Raw genomic sequence first — 27,992 nt, 5'->3', positions numbered from 1 at the left:
TGAATAAAAGCTAACATTGTTGCGAGGCTGACTTCCGCTAGACCGTAACTGCATGTCACAGTCTGTGTTAAAGGCATAGCCTATTGAATAAACTGTTAATGCAAGAAACGTAGCCTGTTGATCACATGCTTATATTATTTTACCCCGTTAGACTACATGTATCAGTGGTCATTTTTACGATGTTTTAGCACATGATAATGTTTGTTAAATATCAATCGTCTTTTGTGCAATAAACACAGATATGGCTTTTAATGAAATGACGCAATTATTTGCGAGAGGGGCTGATTTTTGTGCAGGCATCAGGCACAAATTCAGGGTAATGTGCAGTTAGCCTGCCCCGGAGCAGGCTAGAGCTACAGAATAAGTTGCTGTAGGAATCTATCTGGCTAAAGGGTGAGCCACCTTCATGACATGGGTTATCCCGAGTTGAAGCTAAGTTTGGTTATAGTTAGCGAGCTAACTCCCTTCACTTGCTTCGTAGCCCTCGGGTTAGCTCTGAAGGATTCGTTAGTTTCTGATCCGGCTTTTCCTTTAGCGCTCTTTTTGGAACAGAAAATTCAGAGTTGATTCGAGATCTGACTAAAGAAATCTTTACCTCCAAATCAAAATAACTAATAAACGGCTTGTTTATTCCAATTCTAAATCTTCCAACTGGTAGTTGATGCCGTTTTTCATGTTGCTTTTGTATGAATTGTGTATAAATGTATGAAATTAAAATGCAATAAACATGTCCCCCACGAATGATGTAGCGCCCCTCGATAAAAGTAGAGTGAGAGAGAAGCCCGTGAATGAGGTAAGACGGTTATTCACCTTTTACAATCACAGTCTAGTTGTCTCTGTTTTACAGCACTGTGTCCCCGTTGCGCGCAGGGAGGGCTTTCACCTTCTGTGAAACAAAGAGAAAAATAATTTGAGCCATTAGGGTAGTCTGTATTGATAAAAGACTATTTCAAACACAAATCTCATCAATAGGCTAATACAAAATATTTGTACAGCGAAATTATTTGTTTAGAAATGCGACTGGCTATAAATCTAGGCTACACATCTCTGATTTCCGTATTGATGTAGGCCAAGTGCCAGTGTTTAATTATGCTGCATAACAGACATTACTCTCAAAATATTATTCCCAAATTCGCCTATGGCATTAGGCTATACTCCTACAGCTGCATTCATAGCCAGACTCATAGCCTTCTCTCCTAGCTCTCCACTGCACCCTATATGACGTTTTTTAATTTAACCTGAAAGCTATGGTTAAGAAAAAGAGGATGTCAGATGGTGTTCAAAGTTTATAATAATGATAATAATAGAACAACACTGCAAATCTGCCTCTCACTTCTGCTTGTCTCTCAACCACACCTTCTCTGCCCCCCACATATCCCCCTCTGCCTCTCACTTCTCATCCCCTGCCTCTCACCTCTTTTTTCCTGTACCCTCCATCCCAGACCATTGATAATGCCCTCGACTCCCCCTCTCCTACTCAGGAAACAACCACGCATGAATTTTGCAAAACATATGTCCTGTGCTCCACACAGGGAAAAACTATAGTGTCACCTTAGACTCCTTAGTGGCCAAATCTTAGAGCAAAATTAGAGCAAATTATGCTGGTTCGACTTGTAGACAGGTGGAGTCTGTATGTCCAGCCCGGGACAGGTGCGGAGTTAGGCCGAGGTAGGGCGCAGTCATGCCAAGTTTGGCTATGAGTTTGCTCATCTGTTTTCACCTGTAAGTCACCTATTCCTCTCCCTTTGTCCCTTCATGAATTAAACTTTATTCCATCAATCATGGCCTTCCTTTCCTCTCTTCCTCTGTACCCTTGCTGTTTATGTGACGTAGTGGCAGCAATTCATTTTGCTATATAATCATATTGTCCTACTAACTCTGGTCCCACCGCTTTTAAAGTGGAATAGTGAAATAAAGATTATTTATTTATTTCCCCTTTTCTGCCCCCACTGCCAGAAATCGTACCTTCCTCTCCTCTCCTCTCCCTTCATCTCCCACCTCCCCCTCTCCTACCTAGCCTGCCTCACCCTACCTCGGTCTCAACCCACCTCGGTCTCACCTCACACCCCTGCCCCGTGCTGTCTTTCCAGCACATGTTCACCAACTGAACCAGGGATACAGTTTGCTCTAACTCTAACTAGATTTGGTTTGAAGGACTCTGCTCAATATATCCCATCCCACTTGTATTGAAACATTTCTATTTGCCCTGTATACGTGACTCTTATGGCTGGCTCGTAATACATGATGGATGGGTGGGGGTTAGAGCAGCTGCACTGTGACATCTCTTTTTAGCCTACTCAACAACACTTTATGTTGTTGCTTGGGTTTGCTTTATTACTCTGCTGATTATTTTTATCCCACTTTAGTATTTACTGTGCATTTTCTATCGTTGTAATGTACTTTGAATTGTCAGTAATGTGGTACCGGCAGGCCTTGCAATGGTCAGCCCCCCCAAACCCCTGCCCGATCACTACGTTCTTCTACCTCGGCTGGCCGCCTGGAATCGCCACCTCTACGAGGATGCAGCGGTCGCGCTGTTCAGTCTTGGCTTTTCACTGTCTTGGCACCCCGGTGGTGGAACGAGCTTCCCACTGCTGTTAGGACTGCAGAGTCACTACCTATCTTCCGCCGTAGACTGAAGACCCATCTCTTTAGGCTACATCTTGACTGTCCCTCCTAAAGACCTCTTCACCCCCCACTACCCCTCTGTACAGTTCCTCTACTGTTAATAATAAAACATTGTTTCAAAACATAATTTAAAAAAAAGGTTATTCTTCCTTCTTCTAGCATTATGACTGCTATTTTTTCTTATGATGACTGATGTATAGATGATTCACTTACTTTAGACAAATGCATTTGTTGTAAGTCACTTTGGATAAAAGCGTCTGCTAAATGTCAAAAATGTAATGTAAAAATTGTATTGCTCATGGTGGGAAAAGATTATTTCAGTAGAATAAAAGAAATGTGTATCCAGCGACCTTGTTTTGCATCTAGAATGTGAAAACACATTCTATGTAATTCAAACCTGACAGCTTGGCCTTGGAATATTTATGAGAAGATCCATTTGACACTTTATTCTGTGATAATAACAACACACAGCAAACACCACCCACAAAAAAAAAGTAGTAACATACAAATCGTCTTATGTGTGTGTGTGTGAGAGAGAGAGAGAGAGAGGTAGAAGAGAAATTAATAAAAAAAATATGTTACAGTTGTTCCAATTATTCTACTCTTTATAACTGTAATGACCTACAAATGTTAGCCTTCTGTGATGTTCATTTTCTGGACCAGAAATGGCTGCAATTTCAGAGGTTCATTTAATTCACTGCACCTGTGTGCTGGTCTTTAGTCAATCGATGCATCTTCGTTTTGGTTCGTGGCCAGTTTAGCACTCTTCAATTACTGGCCAGCCACTTAAAATATTTGATTGATGCAGTGTATAAATGCTAAGGTGAGTGACACACACACACACACACAATCGTCATTGCCATCTCTTTTTCAGAGAATTTCCCTCCAGCATCCCAACCTGATACCCACAATATATTTCTGGACTATAGGAAAAGGGATGGATGCGTGTCCTCTGAGTGAGTGAGAGGAAGGAGTAGAGAGAGGGCGGGGTAAATACTCTAGTCTGCAGGGTGATTGCTATCTTCCTTCTCGTTCATCCCTCTGTTGTAACACGCGTGAGAAAAGGCTTTTTCCCGACGATGGAAACATGATCTGTTTCTACTGAAAATACATTCGCTCTGATATAAGGTAATGCTATCGCGCGCGCTCCACCAATGCGAATATATTGACTGGGGATGTTCAGTAGGCTATATTGTTTGTTGTTGTTTCACAGGATTTGAGAGATGGCTTCGCGAACCAGCCACTGCAATCGTCAACAGAGGTAGAGTGTCTCAGGCGCTCGCCCCTCCGTCGATGTTGCTGTCTTCTGCACGATGAGTGTAGCTCTGCAGGATTTGCGGAACAACGTGAGTCTCACTATGATGTTTCATCTAATTAGAATAGCCTTAAAACAGTTTGTTCTTACTACGTCAACTGACGCATCCAGTTTAATAACCCATTGCAATTAGTCTATTGTACCCAGCATATGATTATTATTATTTATTTTTTTACTGTGGTGCCCTATTTCGCAGCCTCCTTTTGATAATCCGTTTGTATTTTCTGGTTTTCCGCGCAACGCACTCGTTTACGCCGGTCCGCCGATTTTTCCCACCACTAACCTCCCGTGGCTCAGGTTGTCCATCCTCAGAATTCTGTGATCAGAATGATGGAAAGAGTGTAGGCCTAGTGTGTGCACGCTCTCTCTGTCAAACAGTCTGCATCATTCAATATTAAGAGACAAAATGTTTCCATGAAATTAAAGTGCAACTACCCAGACTTTCACGGATAACTTGAAATAGGCCGTTTTTCCCTTTTGTATCTATCTTCTCCTTAGACTCTAGTTAGTGGAAAGAAATGAATCTCACTCTTAGAAAAAAAGCATCCCAAAAGCATTATTTGGCTGTCCCTCAGAGACTCTGTGGAAGGGGTTCTACATGGAACCCAACAGGATTCTACCAGAGAGGCAGCCCAATAACCTTTGGTTGTAGGTAGTCTGTGAACCTAGAGTGTTCATGGTTCAGACATCTAGAGTAGGTAGGCTACTAGGCCCTAGGCTTTTAGATTTATGTTTTATTATAGGCCTAACTTGATTGAGGCACTGTATAGCAATAAGGACTAGTCACCAGAGAAAGACCATGCAGGCTTACACTAGAACAAGGTTTCCATAACAACCACACAGCCGTCAATCCGGTCCCAGCAGGAATAGGTATGATGCTACCGGATTCCAGTATAACAGGCTATACTTGTTGTTGAGTATGCTGCTACAGTATAATTCTCATCAAAACACATGGACTTATGTTATGAAACGCATACACATGGGCATCTATTCAGAGAGAGAGAACAATAAAGCTGCAATGCAAGGAGCAGGTGCCATATAGGGACTTGAATAGACCACGTAGCGGAGACCGGGGCTTAAAGTCACATGGGTTGGTTGTCAGTGCTCATAATAAAAACATCTGTAGGGTGTTGTGACTGGAATTTACATTAAATGATTGTTTTCAGGGTTCAGCTCAATGTAAACTATAACATTAGGTCATCAAAAAGGGCTAATACCCTTTTTACACTTCCTTAAACTTCCTTCACATGACAATCAATTACTTGATCAGGATATGTATGAACTTCCTAGGAACTTCTGGACATATCAGGGACAAAAGCTGAGTAATATTAAAGGTTCTCCGAATGGGTTCAACAGGCTGCAATGGTCGGCGACCTCCCGATCAATATCAAAATGTTGATATTTGAGCGTGCCCAATGTGCATTCCACTCATGCCCGGCGTTCTACGTTGAAGTTGTTAAATGTGAAAGCCTCCTCATGTAATGTATGATTTTTTTTTTTTTTATCTTGTAATGTAGGCAGCTTTAGTGGTGTCAATTCCTGTTTCAAGACCAATTGTAATAACCAGCCTGGACCACTGAGTATGTTTTATTTAATTTTGACATTAGCTAAAAGGTTCACAAAGATGCCAAATTTAATGTGATTTTGTTTGTGGCACACAGAGGTGAAGTAATATGGGAAAAAGTATGACAGCAAGACCTGGTCTCCCCTCCAGTGAGTGATATAGTCTGTCGGTAGCTAAAAGAGTAGTCCCAAAGACCCCAACCACTTTACAGTGGTAAATGTAATGACTCACCACAAGCTGAACCATGAGTTGTCTGCAGTTTCAAGTTCAGATCAGTGGTATTTATACTGCATCATAGGGCCAGGTTTGGGTACACATTAGCTTGTATGGGATCTTACCACATCAGGTCAGGCTGGATAGTTATTGATTTAGAAAAACTCTCATTTCACACATGCAAGTTTATCAGCATGCACTCACACAGGTATGCATTTTGTGTGAGTGTGACTGACTGTACAGTATCAAGTCTATTTAAAGGGAGCAATGACATCCACTCCTTAGGATACTGTGAGGGGGTTGCTGTGGTTGTAATGGGAAAGGCCAAGACTCTGTGAGTAGGAGCCTTGTTTAAGACGCCTCTGTGACCTCTATGTTGGTCAGGGCTGGGGAGTGGCAGCGTATCCTGCCTCAGGACGGTTGAGCTCCTTCCTGTCTGAGCTGAGACTATCTGTACTGGCTCCATATGTAGTAGTGGAGAGGTCAACCTCTCGTACCTCAGCAGATCACAAGTAGAGAGGAATACTGTCTGATACTTAGACAATTTATTGATTTGTAGGCAAGAGATTCAGATGTTAAAGCTGGCATCCACTGTAGTTTAGCCTACAGGACACATCATATTGAGTTATGTATCATGTCTTTTCCTCCTTTCTGCTTCTCTTTGCTACTCCTCTCCTTCTCTCTCTCATTGTTTTTCCTGCTCTTGTTGTTTAACATACTGCCAAATCTGCACTGCAGCACCTGAAAGGCACCCAGCAGGAGGAGGGAGTAAGGGTGTAGAGGTACGAGGGTGAAGCAAGTGTCTGTTTGAGTTGACCCCTAATATGTATGTGCATGTGTGGGAGGGTATCTTAATTTGTGCCTGGCTGCCTGTGTGTCTAATTGGTGCAATTGAGATCTCTAAACTGATTATTGTGAGGTACACTAATGTCCAATTAAAGGAGCAAAAGAGCAGAGGGGACATCCTTGAAACCTTTTTTTTGTTCTTATCCTGCTATCCTACTGTTGTTTTCTGTCTTCTATCATTCCCTTTCCTCTGGTCTTCTCTCCTTCCCCTCTGTCCGTTTTTTGCAGAGAGAGGAGTAACCTTGATGCCCAAATTAGTGACGTCATTCTATCTCCCTGGGGAAGACTCTTCTGTCTCCCTCCCACTCCCCTCCCTCGCTCTCTCTCTTTCACTCTCTGCTGTTCTCTTTAATTGGTGACTCATGGAGGGGGACAAGTAGAGGGGCAGGGGAGAGGAGAAACAGGAGGGGGGAGGGAGAGGGTGAGAGAGAGCATACATCTTTTTAACTGTACATACTCAAACAGATGTCTGTCAGGAAAAATGGCAAACAGTGTTGCACTGTGTCTGTGTATGCATTATTCTTAATCTTTTTACAGATGCTTCTCAATTAGAATTGAGAGACTAGACCAGACTAAATCGTTTATGTAAGATTTACATAACAGAGGAGCAGTGGCCTCCCTGGTTTTGTTTATTGTATTTGTTCATTTACAGCACTTGAAGTGTGCTTTTGTGATGTGCAGTGAAGTGGCTAACTGCATTAGGACGCATTTTGTTGTCAACAGAGAAGAGAATGTCCTTTTTGTGCCTGAACAACAGAGTACCTCTCTGTACTGGCTGACCATAGCCAAGGAGGGGGCTGGATGGTGCCCTCTAGAGGTGGATGTATGGAAGGGTATGACAACAGTGTTTAATGAATGGATGGGAGGCTTGTAGACCTTGAATGAATGATTTATAGAGAACAGATGTCATTACCACGTTGTGAAATCATTGCAGGAAAGGAAAATGATTTGATGAAATATCCATTCTCTTATCCCACTTTCTGCCTCTGTTACAGTCGCTCTCTCTCTCGCTGTCTTTCTCTCTCAATCTAAGAGATGGGTGTTTCCCTGGTCTTTTTGGAACTTGCTGTACTTTAAAAAAATAAATAATGCACACACAAGCAGGATTGCCAAAGAAGAAAGACTGCCCTCTCCTTCCCCCTCAACTGCCTAAAAACTCACCCTCTACCTCACCTTTTTAGTTCAGGTCTAAGATGCCTGTGTCACGGCATCGGTTTTTCCCTCTGTCTTCATATCACTCTGTCTCAATCTCCTCTTTCCCTCTTGTCTGCCTTCTCCCAACCCCCACTCCTGCCTGTCCTTCATCAATCGCTCTTTTTCTTCTCAACCTCATGCTGTTTGTCTGCTTTCTGTTCTGTAGCTTCTCTCTCTCTCTGAGAGAACCTCTAATTCTTTATTTCTCTAATCATTACCTTATCTGATTGAAGCGTTATCCATGCTTTGTTTAAGCTCATTGCCTGTTGCCCATAAAAGCATCTGTTGACAGCTGTGCTGGGCTGCACATTTATGTGCGTCAGGCTGTTGCCAGGGGCAATAAAAATTGTGTGTGTTGTGACTCTGGTTCTGGCTCTGCTGAGGCTCATTTTCAGAGAAAAGAGAAAGGTTGCAATCGCCTATATATAGTGCCTCTGAGGACAACATTAATTGGCCTTGTCTTTGTCTCACTCTGGTAGTGGTAGGGAAAGGCATATTAGGGAAAGGGTGTTTTTTCATAACTGTCAACCTCAATGTATAAAATAACACAGCAAAACTCACAGGAAGAAACTGTGTGTAGGACACATACAGCGTCACCAGTACATTTGTTTTTGTGGGCAATTACAATAGTTAAGGATCTTCCTGTGTGTTTTATTTCTATCTGAAGTCTTTGCCTTTTTCCAGTTTTGAGTGCTGGACTTAGATAAGCTCAAGAGGCCAGTTGGCAGTGTCATACATAGGAGATCTGTGAAGCACACATCAGAGCACCCTTTAAAAGGTCAATTTCCTGAGAGAGTTCCTAATTCAAAGGCCCTTTCCCATGGTGATCTGTGCCTGGTTGTTATCCTACTGTTGCAGAGCCATGTCTGTCAGTACTGCTGTTTGAGTGGTGTTTGTTTAAACCAAACCTATCGCATGAAGAGGAACTGCAGTTTCCTGGTGACCTGGTGATTAAGGAGGGTTGGCTGACCCTTGACATCAGCTTTCAAGATCCCTCGGAGGAACAATGAGGGCTTTTGTCACCAGCAGCATTGTGGGAGTTAAGAGTGTGTCCCAGCCGTGGACTGTCTGCACTGACACTCCTCTCACGTCTGATGAGCCATTAGAAAGTGTCACTCACTACTTTCTCTAATGAGAGAGAATGTGTGTGTGAGAAACTGTGTTGGTTTTTCCTTATGTGAATTCTTCTTGTGAGATTGAGTGTTAAGTATGTTTGTGTGTGAAGAATTATGCTTTCACCGGGCTGAAGGACCTCTGGTGATTGTATTTTGTGACTTGGACCTCACCCATGTCTCACGGCGTCTGTGTGTCTGAGCACCTTCACTGGAGGGGATCAGGGTCCTGGCGTAGGCTGACCCACCCTCACCGTCTTGCTCTCTCTCTCTATTTTGCTCTCCCCCCTCTCTTTCTGTGTGTTCACCCTCCCCCTCTCTCTCTCTCATTCTCTATTGCTCAGTATTCTAGTCACTGAGTCCTCTTCATGCCTCTTAGTCAAAGCAGGTTTTGTTTCCCCAGCTCATTGCCTGAGTATTTACTTCCATGTCTGTATGTTTGAGTGTTTGCTTGCATATTACATACAATAATTCATATACAGTATCTGTGTGTGTTTCTACAACTGAGTGTGTATCATCTGTGTTGTGGCACTGCTCTGACCCCTCTAGTGATACTGCGGTAAGGTGAGGAGGGGATGACTTAAATTCCAACTCTTGGGGGCAGAGGCTGTGCTGTGCCAGGCTGCCTTCACGATGCCGCTTCCTTTCAAAAACACTCGACAGGAAACCACTTCAAACAATCACATTCCGCACAGTGAAAGTTCCGCACCACTCCTGCAGCTTGGGAAAACCTCTCCCTTCCCTTCGCCTCCCTGAGCACGGGTACTCCCTCTCCCTCTCTCTCTCTCTCACCAACACACAGACAATCAGAAGCATTCTCTGGCCCCAATTCAATAGATTTCAAAAAGCGAGTTTCTCAGAAACATGTACTTTTCTTGCACGGTAATAATGAATGCATGGATTGATGTCTTTAACTAAATAATGTCCACAGAATAAAGCACAAATTGTTATCTACATTTTTAGATTGAACATGCTGCATAAGAACAATTCTATGTTTTAGTTATTATGGAAGCCCTCTATCTGCAATTAGTGGAATTGGTGCCTCTTACTCACCCATGTAAACTGACAGACACACATCTAGTCTACAATGCAGTTAGGAGGACTTGGCAGAAGATGGATCACACTGTAAATGTGCAAGAATTAGAATCAGTACCATGAAGTACAGGTGAGCTTTTTGCTCTCTGTAGGCTACAGATTATAGGTATCCTTTGTGATGTCAGTGTCAAAGAATAGAAACTGTGACGACTGATTAGAGTAGAAACTAGAGGGGAAGAGTAGAAATTAATCAGTAACTGATTCAGCACTTCACTCCTATTGGATCAGTAATGTTATCCCACCTTTCAGGCCTGTCTGTGTTTGTCAGCTTCATTTGGCTCTGTGGATCGCTTATGCCACAGAATGTGGGAAAAATGCACCGATGCAGTCCGCCACCCTCATGGTCTCATTTCCAGTAAGCAGTCACACATGTTCTCCGTCATTCAAGTTCCGGTGACCCCATCTGACCCCTCCAGCTGTTCCTCTAAGGGGGTTTCTGGTTGGTCTGGCCACAGCTGTTTTGACCATCCGCTAGCCAATGAGACAGTCTTTGAGAGCCCAGAACACATTGCTTTAATTTGAGTGAGCACTGGGTCACGTGACAGTCTTCTGGCTGTTGCCGTGGAGACGGTGCAGTGGGTTGTATAAGTTCCACAGAGAGGGCATGTGACGGAGAGGAGATGAGCCCTCGTTATTCGCTTGTCTTTCACAACAACAGACTATTGATTCATATTTCTGCATCTTTGAAAGGACAGTGGTTGGTACAAAACAACATCATTATGGTTCTACTATTGCTTCATTTGTTTATCATGTATGTATGTTAACAGAACCACTTTACCTATAGTGGATGTAGACCCCCTAGCCCTGATATGCCCTAGAGAAAATTGCATAGATCGTTGCATGGCCTAGAGTATATCAATTGGTTGAGCCGCCAATAAATCACAAAGTGCTCACTGGAGCTAATATTCTGCCATGACTCACCAATTTGTACACCTTTTTGGACTGCTAACAACCTAAACTATGTATCATTATAGGTGTTATTATCCAAAATTGAACAGCAAACCTTTATGAGCATGTTTTGTCGACCGCCTCTCTAAATAGTTATGGAAAAAATGGCAGTGTTGTGGTGATTCCCTTCCCTGGGCCCAATAGAGGAGTAATGTTCTCACCAGAAGATAACACGTTACTACCCTCCTCTCTGCAGGATCTAAAAGGCCATAGATGGAATTTAACATTTAACTTAAGAAAATGTTTAGATTAATTGGTCATCATTGTTTGGAATGTCTTAACTTATGGATGAGTGCACTTATACACGGTTCGAGCATGAAGGCATTCCCAGACAAAATGTCAGAGTCTGCTATAAAATTATGAGGGAGAGTGCTTTTAACGGAGTTTGGTATGTGTTATGTTAAGAGCTTTTGTGTGGAGAGCAGTGCAGATGTGTGAAGTGTATGCATACAATAATGTGCAGATGTGCTGGTATATGTGGATAGTGATGCACATCAACTGTTTGTCTAGGTATGTGTTATGTGGTATTAATTGCTTGTGCTTTTGAGTGTTAGAGAATGAATTAATGTGTTTATGCATGTGCCTGTGTAGTATGTGTATATTACAACCTGAGAAGGCCTAATAAACAAGGATTTGGATCCCACCCCTGGCGCTCCTGTATTTAGTCTGGTGCTCTGTTGGCTTGACTTGAGGTGGGGGTGTTGACTGGCCCAGAGTTCAGAGGAGCTTCACTAGGCTAACTGAGCCATTGCTGGGTAAGGGTAGTGGAATACACTGTGAGGTTGACTTCTAACACGCAAGATCTGGACTGTGGCATGCTATTAGAGATACCTCTGAGGAGTGACATCAGGCCGCAGGTAAAGTACACTCAGTTCTGTGTTCCATCACTGCTCAGTGTTGGTGTGTGAGGAGAGGCTAATGCATTGTGACAGAATGGCAGAGATGAGAAACTACAGGGGGCCACCCCTCTGCTTTTATTTTGCTTCCTCTCTCTCCCTCTGGGGTGCTGTGGTTGTTTTCTGTAATAAATTCCTTTGCTAAGAGACGGTACTGATGTAAAGTCCTCTCATTTCTTAGTGCTTTCTCTTACTGTTTTTCTGTGTCTCCTATCATTTACTTTGCTAACAACCCTCTTTCCCCCCTTCTGCAGATGTCCAGCTACAAGCGTGAAACATTTGAGGAGGAAGAGGTGGCAGACATCCAAGCCGATGGGGGCATGTCTCCTGACAGTGTGGAGGTCAGTTTGAGGTCATTGGTTGACGTAGTGGGGCAGAGGGCAATCCAAATAGAGGAGGGGCTAACACAAATAGACCTATCCTTGAAGTTAAACTTGTTATCTACTTAATATTGAACCTGTCAAATATGCAATGATTTATTTTGTCAGCATTAATTATGATTAGAGTAGAGCACACATTACTTCCTTTAACAATACACTTGTTTAAGCTCTACCAAGGTCTTCAGAATCTGTGCTTAGAAAACCGAACAACCACTAACAGAAATACTTTATAAACACTTAGTGAAATGTTTGACCTTTTTTATCCTTTTCATTTCCATTGTAAAGCACTTTAACCTATGGAGCACTGTATGAAAGCTGCTATATGAATTAAGTTGTATTGTTATTATTAATAGGGGTTCAAGCACAAAGTGCTGAAATCCTATTTTAACTGAAGAAGGTATTTATTATTATTATTATTATTATTATTATTATTATTATTTATTATTATTATTATCATTATTATTTTGCCGTTTATTAAATCTCAAGAACCGACTGATTTTCGATTTCGCCAATATGAAAGCCCATATTCGTCACTACTACCCTGCCCCATTTGAGTTACAGCTATGAAATTTGGTATACTGGTCCCTCTCCTGACAAGGAACACATTTTCCTCAAAGACCCATATATCTGCCATTATGGATTTTCCGCCCAAGATGAAAAACATCATCTTCTAATGAACCGGAAGTCCGATTGACTTAAAATTCGCTACACATGCTTACGGTACATGTTTCTAAGAAAAATTTGAGCAAAAAATTACAGAAGAGCACTCTAATCAAACTTCCAATTTCATATAGCCCTTTTTAAAACTGTTCATCCAGGTCATTTGGTTCAATTCACATGCCAGTTGACATGGAAACCCTCTTGTAATTGAAGTGGTTATTATTAGGGGTTCAAGCACAAAGTGCTCAAACCCTACTGTAATTTAATGTCATCACTCTGAAGACCTGTACCGAGTTTGGTGGCGATCCGTCAAACAATGAATGAATGGTACGCTGCTCAAACTTCCAACTTCATATATCCCTGTTCTAAATACAGGACACTTTGTTCAATAAACAGGAAACCTGTCAATGAAATTGCCCAAACCTTTGATGACCAGTGTCAGTTAACCTCTTCCTTACCTATTACCCTTATAAAAAGCAACTATCTCTACGTTTCCTATCTTATTGCTCTTGTGCCTTTTGGCCTTGATGCAATTGGATAACCTTGATGATGATGCTTACATGGCTTGAACCCTGTTTTATTGCTGATCGCAGATCTATTTATTATTATTATTATTATTATTATTATTATTATTATTATTATTATTATTATTATTATTATTATTATTATTATTATTATTATTATCACAACAATGGCAGAAAAGAAAATTAATGGATTATGAAGATAGTCAATGAATGATGTGTTTTTCTTGCATTAATTTCACATTTAGTGCAGCAAAGCATGATGACATGTACATAAAAAAACACAAATTGACGTACACTCAGTACAGTATTAAAACAGTTGGTTGTGTCTGTGGTACTTGTCACGCCTGAGTCTGACTCATTTCTTTCCACAGGTTGGGTTCCGGAAGGGCGGAATTCAACTCCTGGGTCCCCTCGGTAGGAGGACACAGCTGGAGGTGGTTCTCTCTGGCCTGCTACTAGCCTCACTCCTGGCCCTGTTTATCTGTGCAGTCACCTTGGGCATGCGCTACAATAGAGGTGAAAAACCTATCCTTCACACACACTCAAAGACATTGATATGTTACATGATAATGAAAGTTTGCATGTGAAAACAACAAATCATCAGCACTTTAGATAGAGGGCTCTGACCACTACCGTGAATCTTCATCAACTTTGGTTTTATATCATGATCCCAGACCCAGCACGGAGTCTGTGCCTGACTGAGGCCTGTATCACTGTGGCCAGTAAGATCGTAGAAGCACTAGACCGCTCCGCCGACCCATGCCAGGACTTCTATCAGTATGCTTGCGGGGGCTGGGTCCGCAAGAACCCTCTTCCTGATGGGAGGTCCCGCTGGAGCACATTCAACAGCATCTGGGACCAGAACCAGGCTGTCCTCAAACACCTGCTGGGTGAGTTCTAAATAAATGCATGCACGCACGCACACACACTCATACACAAACATGTACATAAAAAAACACAAATTGACGTACACTCTTGATGTTCTCTTATACCTGATCATTCCAAAGCTCCATTGACTCTCACTCCCATCAAGCATTCTCTCTTACATCCTTCTTTCCATCTACCCCTTTTATTACCCCCATTCACACTGGTTTCCTGACTTTACAGACGATTTTGCATGTTTCTTCCTTTCTAAATGGTGACAGTTGCCAGTATGTATACTGCTAGTGACAGGCCTGGTCTGTTGGGTTGGATTCTACGCTGCTGTGTGGTTTTTATGCCAGTTGGTACAACTTTTTTCTTGCTAAGTGGGTACACCTTAGGCTCAAAGCCAGTCACAGTGTATTGCAGATGAAGATATTCCTGCCTCCCAGAGCATACAGAATCTAATGCTCTATTGGATGTTGAATTACAACTATTCTCTAATGGTCACCAGCCTCCTCTGTACAGGAACAGAGGTCACAGTGCCCTTGTTCCCCTCCAGCTGTCCTACAAGCAGGAGCCCCACTGAGGCTTAGATAATGTGAATGTGTGTATGCTTGTACATGCTGTTATGAATGTTTTTGTATAAGAAAGGGCTTTAGATTAAGATGGGAGTGTAAAAAAAGAAATGCGGGAGAAGTGATCTTCAGGGCAGAGACGCGCAGCAAGCAGGAGATTGTAGTGCAAAAATATTGGTTTTACCATTTAGAAATGTTATGGGAATTCTAAGTATCGTTGCGTAAATTCTAACACTGAACAAATATTCCACTAGAGTCAAGAGTATAGCAAAGCAATCTTCTTAATTGTGCACAGAGAAAATGTCTGACCCCCTTATGAGAGACAGCCAGAGGAGTTCCAAATTTGACTAGTTTCAGTTCCTGAGTAGGAGAATTAGTCATGGGCGTTTTTTTCGGATTGGATTCTCCATTTAGAAAGTACAACATTTTTTAAACATACTCCCCCTATTTCAGGGCTCCAAAAGTATTGCAAAAAAATCATAATGTCCAAATAAAGTACTCAAGTTTAGTATTTGGTTGTCAATCCTTTGCATGCAATAACTGCCTGAATTCTGAAACCCATTAACCCCACCAGATGCTGGGTATATGCTCTGTCAGGCCTGTACTGCAGCCATTTTTAGTTGTTTGTTTTGAGGTCTTTTTGCCTAAAATATTAGCATCAGGAAATTTAATGCATGTTCAACTGGATTTAAATTTGAAGACTGACTTGGCCAGTCAAGAACTTTCCGTTCTTCTTCGGCAATCTTGGGCCGATGCTTTTTTTTCTCCAAACTTTCCTCTTGAAATCGCTTTGGTACTTGATAATATTTGTCTTATCTGTCCACAAGGCCGTTTTTGATTGAGCTCACCAGTACTTTCTTTCTTTTTAAATTATGTTACAAACTTGATTTTGGTAAGTCTAAAGGCGGATTCCTGTTTCATCAACAACAATGCAACCATGGGTCTTCGTAGGTTCGCGAAGGTCGCGCAACTGTTGCGGAGGAGGTTGCGCTCCTCTCTCAATTTCTTGATGAGCGACCTGCCACGTAGATGTTGCACACCATTCTTTGGTTGGTTAGTGAATGGAGGCGGAGCTGAAATAGTTCTATCGGTAGTTTGATAGCATCATTGAAGATTTAATTAATCATTTGTTCAATTCAAGAGGGTGAAACAAGTTTGTGTGAATGAAAAGACAGCTGGAGAAAACAAAAAAGTCAAATAAATCAAATAAAGAGAATCAAATAAAGCACATTTTCTTCATTATGCTCTCCTGGAGGTATTCATAAAGCACTGGGAGACCGAGACAAACTATCCTGAGGTAAATACAGGCAGCCTTTGTTTACTAGTTAGCTTGTTAGCTTTGTTTGTTAACTAGCCACTACTGCTACCCTACTTTGACTGCAGCTGTTCTCAACCATTAATTATGTAATCGGTAATATGAAAGAACACACATATTTGGCTATATAGAAAACATGACACCACTGCGCACAGGCTGCATGTAGGCTACGCAGAAGTATGAATTACAGAGTGCTTGCAACAGTGTTGCGCAGCGCAAACCATGTACTAGTCACAGGTGACGCTGAAGCATGTAGAGGCCTTATGTTTCTGATGGATATTTCTGATATTTAAGCCTCATAATGGCTTCCTTGACTTGAGGTCTCTTTGGTCCTCATGTTGACAGACACCAATAGTTGACTCCAAAGGCAAATGTAAAGCCTAGAATCAAAACTAGACATTGACGGCTCCCTTATGCCTGCACAAATAATGTGACGGAACACACCTGACTAACCAGAAACACCTGTCAAGCCAATTTTCCAATACTTTTGGTGCCCTGAAATAGGGGTATGTATAAAAAGGGTAATAATTTCTAAATGGCCAATCTGAAAAAATAAAACATTTAATTCAAGGTGAGAATCTCTACTTTAACCTCATAGTAATGTGTGATTTCAAATCCAAACTGTTGGAGTATAGAGATAGGAACCATTTTGTTTTATCTTTCCAATACTTATGGAGGTATGTTTTCCCCCTATTTCAGGGTACCAAAAGTATTTGGACAGATTAATATTATTTACAAGTTAAGCACATGTTTAGTATTTGGTCACATGTCCTTTGCATGCAATAACTTATACATGCTTCATGAGCTTAGTTAAATGTTCTTCCCCCCCATCATAACCAAAAATATAAGCTTGTTTTACTCCATTGTTTTGTAATTGTATGGATTCAAAACATGTTTATACAAATACCCTCAAATCAAATCTGACACTTTGCACTCTATACTCCAAAAGCTTTTATTTGAAATCAAACAATTAATTTGAGGTTAAAGTACAGAGTCAAAAGAAGAATTGTATTAAAAAATAAGAAAAAAATCATTTCAAGTGTTATTACAGCAGTTATGTGGTAACAGTACAGGTTAGGTTATAGCTCAACAACATGACAGTATAATAAAATAATAAGACTAGAAGACACAGACAGTAAATCGACAGTAACACCTGAGTAAACAATAACCGTAAACAAAACAGTAACAAATTAAGTGCAAATAATGTGGACGACATACAGTGAACCCAGAATATCCCCCACCCCTCCCTCATTGACCTTAAATCACATTAATCAGTTACATTGGCAAGGAAATTAAGAAGCGGTAACCAGGTTTTTTCAAACTGTGGGATTAGTCTGTCTTTTAAGATGTATCTTATTCTTTACAGGTGTAGGGTGTTTGTCAATTCACTAAGCCGCAGTTTAGAGGTGGGAGCTCCTTTGTTTTTCCAGAACGTAAGAAGCAACTTATTTGCTGTAATTAGCCAATAAGAGAGAAAACATTAGCCTTGCCAGTACATCAGACACTCCCAGAATAATTATAAGAGGTTCAGGTTCTAACTGGGTGCCGAGTATTTCAGATAAGAGTTTGAAGATTTTGGTCCAGTAGGTCTGTATCTTTGGACAGAGGGCGAAGCTATGAAACAGCCTGCCTTCTTCTGACAGGCATTTATCACACTTGGGTGACGCCTCAGGATATATCTTATGCAACTTTACTTTGGAGTAATGGAGCCTGTGTAAGATTTTGAATTGGATCAAGCAGTGCCTGGCGTTGATGGAACACCTATGCATGTGTTTGAGGCTCTCTCCCCAAATTTCATCAGGGATCTCTAGGCCTATCTCTTCCTCCCATTTTGTTTTGATATCTTCTGATAAAGGTGAGCTGATATATTTAGACAAACAGCAGGGTATAAGGGTATAATAAATGTATCTATAGGTATAATAAATGCGTCTATTCTAGAATCAATGGTATTGTAGTCTGGGGTTGTTATATACAGGAGAATGTCATCTGCATACAGGGATATCTTGTTTGTTGTCCTTTCTGTGTTCTGTCCGTGAATTAAGGGTTCCAAATGGATACTCTCAGCAAGAGGCTTAATGGCTAGCGCAAATATTAGCAGGGATAGAGGGCACCCTTGTCTCGTTCCTCTGAATAGGTTGAAATAAGAGGATAGTGTTTGGTTAGTGACAATCTATGATATGAAATTGTCACCGAAATTGAATCTTTTGGGAAGCTCAAAGTGGTATGACCATTCAACTTGTCAAATGCCTTTTCTGCGTCCAGTGTAAGCATTAGTTCCTCCTTCGGCCCATTGGTTGAATATATAATATTGAATAGGTGCCTGAGGTTGAAAAATTAGTTTCTATTTGGGATGAAACCCGTCTGATCTGAGTGGACCAGCTTGTTCATTAGAGGGGCAAGTCTATTAGCCAGGACTTTGACTTTACTTCCTCCGGGTCCTTACCCTTCTTGTGTATCACAGTGATAACAGCCTCTATTAGAGTAGGTGGTAGGACACTATCGGTGTGGGCTTGAATGAACATTTTGTGTAAGTATGGGCATAAGGTTTTGTTAAATTTTTTGTACCGCTCACTTGGAAAGCCATCTGTGCCAGGAGCTTTGCCTCTAAGTGAGGGGAGAGCTGTTTGGATATCTTCAACAGTGAGTTAAGATGATTGGCCTCATGGTTCTGTTTAGGGATCCATCTGGAGCCAAGTCTGGTATGAGAGTAATTTTTCAGATGAGTTTCCTGTAAAAAATATTATCTTTGTCTGATGACAGTGATTTCAAGTGTGCAAGAACTTTCCGCCTCTTTACAGGATGGTTCAAACCTTTGACATTCCAGCGGGTAAATGTAAGACTTCTCCCACCCACTGCTGATGTATTCATATCATTTTGCATTGGTCTGCAACATATCTATTGAAAATAGAAACATTTCAACCGTTTCACACTTGCATGTAAATAATTCATAAGTAGTAAATCCCCCCCCCAGTCCCTCCCACCCTGCCCTCCTCACCCACCCATCCCAGACTCAGTTGAACACATATCTACATGTCTAGCTAATACAGTACAATATGAACTTACTATGGGAAGTATAAAATAATAAAAAGTGGTGAAGGCAATACAAATAAAATTAAAATCAGTAACCTCCCTGAAAAGCTGCTGTTAACCTTTGTTAACTTCTGTAACTCTCTACTCAAGCACAGACAGCTTAGCAATTATTATTGATTGAATGTGTGAAATAAGATGGGGTAGTACACCCTAAAAAAAGCTCAAGCCCCTCTCATACTAAGTACACGGCCGGCCCCTCCCTCATGATGAAGTGGGGAGACTGTTTTTTTATGACCAGGGTGGCAGTCCAACAATGCTTGCCACCATGTTGCCACCACGCACTGCGCAGGAGAGTGGCTCTAAATATGAACGTCAGCATCGATGGAATCTGTAAACAACTTCTAACAACATAAAACAGACGATCTGGATCGTATTTGAGGTGCAGCAGAGAAACATTGTAATTAGGTCAGTACAGTCCAGGCACGTAGTATATTTCTTGTTTGAGCTGACTCAGTCCCAGATTGAAAAATAAAAGGTAGTCAGCTAGGTAACAATAATATGGCAGGACATCATTGCCACTAGCAAGCTAGCTGGCCAGCCAGCCAACCCCTCTTGCAGTTCTGTAAACACAAGCATCACACAGTAACGGGGCGATGAGCTCAAATCTTTTTTATATTGTATATATTTCTCATCAGCCTACCATTGACATGGTCCTGAGATATCATTATTTTGCACAAGAGCCTCATAAATATCTTAATAGCAAACATAGATTTACTCTCTGGAATAGTCTCATGATGATGCCTTTTGACACATCACTGAGCGCACAACTAGGATATCTGTATGTATGACAAAGTAATTATATTTTTTGACCATATCAATGGTGGGTAGATTGTCCAAAAACATATGCAGGGCAGGGCCATATAGAGAGTTTGTGATAGTAATAGAGATTTGATATGGAATGGGTACATTTTCCATGCTGCTACAAAATCTGCATGGCATTATGATGGCATAGGGCAAGACAGACTAAAAATAAAATGTACTAATGATGGACAAGTCTTGTGAGGTACCAATGACTGTCACCATCAATATGTATGTGCATGGCTGGCTGTCTACAATATGTTTAGTTTTATGCAGCATGGCCAAGGTCGGCAATGGCACTCTAGACTTTAGGAGCCAAGTGCGCTCACACCTCTCACCACAATCAAAGATGGTAACTGCATGAGTTGAGAGACGTTATTTTCTCTGGTTGAGGTGAAAATCGGCGCAACCATTTACGGGAGAGGATACTCCTTTTTAGTGATGATGATGTTGACAAAATTATGATGATCAGAAATAAAAATACACCATCCAGGATGGCACTTTGTGACTGGCTGGGTCAAAGGGGCCTGTGTCTAAAGCAGGGCACTGTATATATTTGTCTAATACAGCCATATTCCTCATTAATATAAACCTCTCTCCAGGGAACATTTAACCACACATAATGGAACTATCTAGCAGCAACACAAATTACATACTGTATAATGGCACTCACCATTATGCGCAATAGACAGGTGATGACGAGACATGAAGCACCAGGAAACCGTGGGAATTACAACAATGGAAACACTGAACTTGAAGTAAATAAACAGAAATTATGACTGAGTGTCTAGGTCTTGAATTCTAATGTTCTTGGTTGTTTCTGAACTTAAATATACACAGGGTGATGCAGTGACGAGCAGGCCCCTTAGCCACAGGGAGATATGGATTAATAGCGGTTTGTTTTGAGGCAGTTTGTTAATTGTGGCTTTGCTCAACAACCTGAGACTAATCAAACAAGACTAGATGAACTGTGCTATAGAATTGCACAATGTCGACAGTGTGCAGTTCCAGTGGTCCTCTCAGGGACTGAGACTGACTAGCCTGACTGTCACACTGCTGCTGATGATGATGATGATACTGTTGCTGCTGATGATGATCATGATGATATACTGCGGGAATATTCTAGCTTTGAGTCACTTCATTTAATTAACCCCAAAACCATCACCGTGAAATGGGCCAGAACCCTCAGACCTGTGGCTAAGAGCTCTCCTTTGAGGTCACGCCAATTTTTTTCTTTTTTATTGTTGACAAAGGGCGTGAGTTACAGCTTGTATTCTGTATGATAATTCATTTCTGTTCTGCAGTGGTCATATTTCAGTGCTGTGCGTTGCTGTGACAGTAGTACCTCAGAGAAAATGAAAACACGCAGCTGTGAAGGAGGAGACAGTGTCAGACTCTCCCCAACTATGGTTCTCCTTCTCAACACCTCTCCCTGTCTTATCTCTCCTTTTTATTCTGCAACATCTCTCTCTCGGCCTGCTGTGTGTGTTTGTTTCATCAATACACATGAAGACTGTTGGAACTGCAGTAGAGGCAGTCAGGGGGGAGGAGGCTGTGTTTGAGTGCCCTCTCATGTGCAACAGGCTTCATGTGGAAGTCCTCATGTTGTGTAACACACAGACACACACATTTCAAAGTATGTGTACTTGGTTTGGGAGAGGGAATTTATGATATCTCAAATCTCTGTAATGCATACCCTTTATACCCATTTGTATTTGTACGTGATAGTCCAAGACTAGCATGCTAATAAAGCCAAACTAGAGGGAGTGTGAAGAATGGTAGCCAGACAAAATAGATTTCTCATACAGTATTTAAGCAGTATGTATGATATTTAATGTAGGATGCTGACATGATCTTCGATTTGTAGAGGCAATAACTGTTTTGGCCCTTTTTCTGCATGTCTAGAAGTAGAGCATATGGTGTTAGCAGGTGAATGACATCAGGTCTAAATGGACACTAAACAGAACCTGTTCAAACTGACAGTTGTGGGGTCTGTCTTCTGTCAGACTCCTGAAAGCGACTCCTGTCTGAGACCTCTGTGCTTTGAATAGAGAGATGGCTATGAACCTGCTCCCCCACGGTACCTCTGATTTGGCCCTGCCACACATGAAGCTCTCATTGACTGACTATTTTGGTGGCTTCCCAACCCTCAAATAGCAGTCAGGGTGTAATCTCACAGCTCCCTAACCTCAGTGTGATATCCATGACATGCTTCAGACCTGCACAACTCATGTCATCTTAATGTACTGTACTTATAGATGATATACAGTTCAGGTCTTGTCTCTGCTTCACACGGCTCTGCTCACCCCTCTACTCCCCTTCCCTGTATATTTTCTTCTTTAGAGAATGGCACATTCAACTCGAGCAGTGAAGCAGAGAGGAAGACCCAGTTCTACTATCTGTCCTGTCTGAATGAGCAGCGCATTGAAGAGCTAGGAGCCCAGCCCCTGATTGACCTCATCACAAAGGTTACCTTTCCTACACACACACACACACACACACACACACTGTGTATTTGTTTTAAACTATCTTTTGATGAAAACCAAAGTGATAGCAGTTCTCTGGCTGTTGAGAAGCAGCATGAAGCACAGGTTCATCTGTCTACTGTCTTATCATTGGTTTTGGGGAGATTGGTAATTGAAAATGTTTTTGTTGAAAACTTGGCATGATTGATGGTGCTCCACAGTATTGTACATATGTACACATACATCCATACCTGTCTGTCACTTAAAAATGCAATCTGTAACATTTTAAGCTTTCTAAAAGCTTCCTAGTGGTTGTAAAGACAATGTTTAATTTTTAGTGATCAGGAAATGAGGTCCCTTGAAGGAAATATTTAATTCACGAATGCCGTTTTGGTTCTGTGAAATCGCTTTCTGAAATGCTGTTACTGGCCAGGGGTGTTCTAGGGGAGTGGGCTGACCGATTTTCGCCTTTCTGTCTCTGGTGGCTGCCTCTTCGAATCATGCGCACATGCAGAAACACAACAGCTAATGTTCAACATTGCAAGTCCATTTCAGGAGTTATATTATTATTATTAGGGAGGATGTTGTTGTTTGGTACTTAAAACTGAATTTCGCTGCTGTGGCCAGAGGTGGCAGATTTTCAACAGACTTATCTCCTGCTCCTTTAATGAAAAGCCTGAGGTTTCATAGTTGTTGGCACACTCTCATAGTTATCTATTTTCCAGTTCTGTACCACTGCCTCATGTCTTGTTCCTTTACTGTGTATAGGCATGGGATAATGGAAGTATCAGTACACCTGATAGTGTAACTGCAAGTGCAAGATGACAAGAAAAAACACAAGTCATTGTGTTAAATCACTGATGTTTCGGTCAAGAGACCTTCAAAGAGTATGATTCAATTATGATGTCATGATTATTCTTTATTGGGAGCACGAGGAGTTATGTCAGTGTAACCATGTTGTAACCATTGACCACACTCTGAAGAAGGTCTCTTGACCTTCTTATAAGTAAGCTGTGTTGCATGGAGTTTTTCTTTACAGTTTCATGTCTATAGGCCTTGGAAAAGTACACATCCTCTGACAGGGCACTATTTGTCTGACTATATGCAATTGCAGAGTGGGGGATGGAACATCACAGGACCCTGGGAAAAGGACAACTTCATGGAGGTTCTGAAAACCGTATCTGGGCCGTACCGAGCGCAACCTTTCTTCACCATCGGAGTCAGCGTTGATCCCAAAAACTCCAACAGCAACGTCATCCAGGTGAGGTGTTCTGGTTTCCCATTGACTCCTTATTTTAGAGAGATAATGTCTGTGGATTGCATTGTTTACTCACCTGTCAATGTTTTCTGCCAGGTGGACCAATCAGGGCTGTTCCTTCCATCAAGGGACTATTACCTCAACAAGACAGCCAATGAGAAGGTGGGAGGGTCAAGGTCGCAATACTGTATGTTTCCTCCTGAGCTGTAGTTGTCAATATCAGATGCTATTACAAACAATGTTGTAGACTTGTTGCTGCTCCATATACTATTTTCTTCCCTGTGCTTTACCAAGTGTATGTGTTTTACCAGTTTCATCTCTTCTGTGTCTCAGTGTCATGTGATTGTTTTCCACACCTGAGTTCTGATCTCTACCATGTCCTGTATCCCCTCCCAGGTGCTGAAGGCATACCAGGATTACATGGTAGAGTTGGGTCTGCTGCTGGGTGGGGATAAGAACTCCACACAGGGCCAGATGCAGCAGATCCTGGACTTTGAGACAGCGCTCGCCAACATTACTGTGCCGCAGGATGAGCGCCGAGATGAGGAGAAAATCTACCACAAGCTTACCATTGCTGAGCTACAGGTTTGTGCGTGTGTGTGTGAGTGAGTGAGTAACAGACAGACACAGACTGAAGCCTTAATAGAGATTCAGAGAGTGACACTGTCACTGGAATTACTTTTAATCAAGTCTAATCTTGCATCATCTTTATCTCCCATGACAGTGTCCAAACATGCCTTTCTTTTTCGCTGTATTTTCTCCCCCTATCTGAAATGCTTAGTATCCCTGCCTTTTGCTTGTGAATGCTCTAGTGGTTGCCACAGTGACTGTTGCCAAGAGCCGTTGCTAGGTCCTTTTATCTCTCTGGCAGCAATAGAACTGCAGGGAGAGGGTGAAGAGAATACAAGTAGTTGGAGGATGAGGATACTATATTCATTATTGACAATAGAGGTGGTTCTCTGTTATAATATTGTATCCTACATGGAAAGTGTTGTCTGGATTTAAATCTGTGCATTATATTTGTTCTATTGAAATGTGTATGCATTGTAGCATCCATTCTACTTTTATGGGTGTCATGGAAGAGCAGTGGATCATTATTGCACTCATGGAAGCCAATTAAGTCCCTTTGGTTCATTCAACAATGAAAAAGAGTGTAAATGGGCAAAGCCTATAATGACACAGGCCCCATATCTAGACTAGAGATGGATAGGAGCAATATGAGTGCGTCATAACCAGTGTTGGGATTTGTTACTTTTTACATTTAACAAAAGCAATCTTGTTACGCTACAATATTACTTTGCATGGAAAGTAATATTACATGACTTCTTGTTTTGTTTTTTTACACTGTCCATTCAGTACAGAGCTCCACTATAGGCCTGCCTGTATCAGATGAGCGAAGGTCTAGATTTTCCTTCCATACTTCTGATCTTCGCCATTGTTTGATCAAGTTTGTTTCACATGTGTCTGTGATAAGTTATTTCAATGCATTATTATGTGTAGGATTTATCTGACACAGTTTGCATTTGCGGTCAGCAGTTTAATGCACCAGTTATTTGAATTATGTTGCCATTTAAAGTTGGCCTTGTTCTGACTTAATGGCCTGTGTTTAATGGCTTTAATATGTATATTTCATTTTGTAAAGCTGCCTAAATGTTTATGGACAATATTGCTTTGATGTGTTATGTTAGAATTATGTTGTGATGAGACACTTTTCTTGCAGTTTTGAATTGCATTAATCAGACATTTCGGTAGTCAATTGATGTGTCGATGGAAATGTCATTAGAACACTTGGAAATATTGTTTATGGTTCATTGTTTATTATCATACTGTGTATGAATGTCTCCTCTTTCACACATTTTTTGTGGAACAATGCCATTGCAATATAGGCTACAGAACAAGGCCAAATAATAAATGCAATACTAATGATATGATAATGACAGACACAACATCATCTTTTTCATTCTTTAATAAAAACTCAGACCGAACAAGGCCACGTCTTAATTTGGAGCAGAATGAAAATTGAGTGTGATCAGGCCTTACTGTGACAACACAATTGTGGTAATGAAGGTCTGTGGTATATTACAAATGTTACAATAGCTGTTCAACGTTCCCCCCAAAGAAACGCAACTGGACATTCTCCTGGGTTCTCATTTATCATTCCTGCGTAGAATTGAATGCGTGTTATTACGCACAACATTTAGATTGTCCGTACGCGCAAGAATAGTGTGATTTTATCAATCATGCGTACGACTGCCGTTCGCACAGGAAATCAAGGTCGATAAATACTACATTCTAAATCTCCATGCTCGTGCATCCTAATTGCCCGCAGTGTGCGTGACACGGCAACCACACCGGCCGCGCACATGCACATAACGTGAAAAGCGCGTGCCAATGCCGAACGTTTAGTTTGCCCGCATCAGACGCGATTAAGACAAGCAGGACAGAAGTAGCCTATGGAGGCACTATTGGAGTATTCTAAAAGGGTTTCTCCCCAAACCAATGAACAGATGTGAGAGGCGGGACTTGCTAAATGTTGCTTGGAGCGAAGCGTCACACATAGGACCATTTGAGACGCAGACGCATGCATGTGGTGTGGATGAAATTATTGAATAGAATGGGAGCGTTAAATAATTTTGCAACGCTCGCATGACGTTGGCGCAAGCGTGCGGCCGGTGTGGTTCTTGTGTGAGCGTTTAGGTGAAAAACAGATCTCTCTCAGATAATCTGCTTGTGTGTCCTAATCAGCCACGTCCATCAAAAGGATCTGAGCCAGGGGTCAGCAACTTTTGACATGAAGTGCCAGTTTGAAATGTTCTTGTTAATTAGTGTGCCATATCAACATTAAGTTATAATTATGACACCATCGAAAAAACATTTCCAACAGACCTGGAATTTTATTCCATCCATTTTGGCTACGTGCATAGCAACAACAATTTAAAGAAACATGTTTCTCTCATCAGGACATTGTAATGATAATTTTAGGTCATTAACCCCAACCAACCTCCCACTCGTCCTGTTTGTCAGCAATAAACTTCTTGTAAAGACCCCCCATGGGGTTACAAATTATATGCACAGACCCCATTTCAAAACACTGCTTTCAGTAACTCATTTGCAAAGTATTGCATTGGGAGCAAATGTCAAAAAGGGAGACTAAAGTGTATCAAACAGAAATACCAGTACTATACAAGAATGCTGCCATCCTCATGAAAACAACATCCACATCTGAGTTAGAAAAAAAGAGATGGAGAAACAGCTACATATGCAAACCCATGTGTACTACAAATAAACAGATGCCTCCCAGTCAGTGTGATCCCTGGCCCTGCTTTCCTTTGCTGAGCTCCATTATCTGTGGGGTTGTAGTTTAGTCAAACCACTGCGGGAAGGACTGAGCACGGCCTTCATGTGCGAGAATACCTGCTCATAGAGGTACGTTGACCCGAAGACTGTCAAAGCCAGTGCAATGTTCCGGAGACAGCTGAACTTCTCCAGTACTGATGTCTAGCAGGTGAAGATGCAGGTTCCATCATCTTGCACTGCCGTGGTTTCTAGTTATTTCCGTAGCTCTGCAAACTTAGCCACCCAGTGTTGAACTCTTCAGCTCAATCAGCTTCATTTCCATGTCCTGTGTATCCATCCCGTCTATCAGAGAGAAATCCAATTTGTGTCCATCAAAGCTGTTGGGCTTGATCAAGAAAGAGAACATAGGTCCATACTTCTGAAAGCCCCCAAATCGTGTTGTGAACTCTGACTCAAGCTCGCTCATGTATTTGCATATTTCAGCGGTGCTGATGCTATGCTGCGAGGACAGCTCCCTTACGGAAAGTGGAGGTAGCAACATCGCTTGAGAAGATTGCTAGCTTGCCGACAAAAGCCGTCCATGTGTTGAACATGTCCAAAACAGTTTGACCTTGTAGTCAGAGATTGAGCTCGTTGAGGTGTCCTGTAATATTCGTGAGAAACATGCGTTTCACAACCCACTTCTCGTCCTCGAGTTCTAGGTAGTCTTGGCCTTTTTCAGCCAGGAAGGCCTTGATGGCATCAAAGCAGCCAACGAACCGCTCCAAAACTTTTCCACAGCATAGTCACCTAACCACTGAGTGGAGAGGGATATCTTTGCATGTGCAGTACATTTCCTTACTGTTCTCCCTCTATACCAAATCTCTTGGCTCGGTAATTTCCTCACATGGTTTCTCCTACTACAGCTACGCAGATGACACTAAACTCTTTCTCTCCTTCCCCCCTTCTGAGTCAC

General features: G+C 41.7%; 1 protein-coding gene across 1 annotated transcript in view; it reads left to right on the top strand.

Annotated features, from left to right (window-relative positions):
• Window positions 1-3,692: 3,692 nt before the first annotated feature.
• ece2b (endothelin converting enzyme 2b) overlaps window positions 3,693-27,992 on the top strand; it is a 37,574-nt gene continuing 13,274 nt past the window's right edge. Inside the window, exons 1-9 of the mRNA XM_083695588.1 lie at window positions 3,693-3,756; window positions 3,842-3,974; window positions 12,066-12,152; window positions 13,747-13,891; window positions 14,050-14,265; window positions 22,361-22,485; window positions 23,597-23,743; window positions 23,837-23,902; window positions 24,137-24,325. Of these exons, the coding sequence (XP_083551714.1) occupies window positions 3,942-3,974; window positions 12,066-12,152; window positions 13,747-13,891; window positions 14,050-14,265; window positions 22,361-22,485; window positions 23,597-23,743; window positions 23,837-23,902; window positions 24,137-24,325 (1,008 nt within the window). The 5' untranslated portion in view covers window positions 3,693-3,756; window positions 3,842-3,941. The remainder of the gene's footprint in view (window positions 3,757-3,841; window positions 3,975-12,065; window positions 12,153-13,746; window positions 13,892-14,049; window positions 14,266-22,360; window positions 22,486-23,596; window positions 23,744-23,836; window positions 23,903-24,136; window positions 24,326-27,992) is intronic.

Source organism: Argentina silus (genome assembly GCF_951799395.1).
Source record: "Argentina silus genome assembly, chromosome: X".
NCBI lineage: Eukaryota > Metazoa > Chordata > Actinopteri > Argentiniformes > Argentinidae > Argentina > Argentina silus.
Note: the sequence above shows the minus strand (reverse complement) of the source record. Positions and strands in the feature narration are given on the sequence as shown.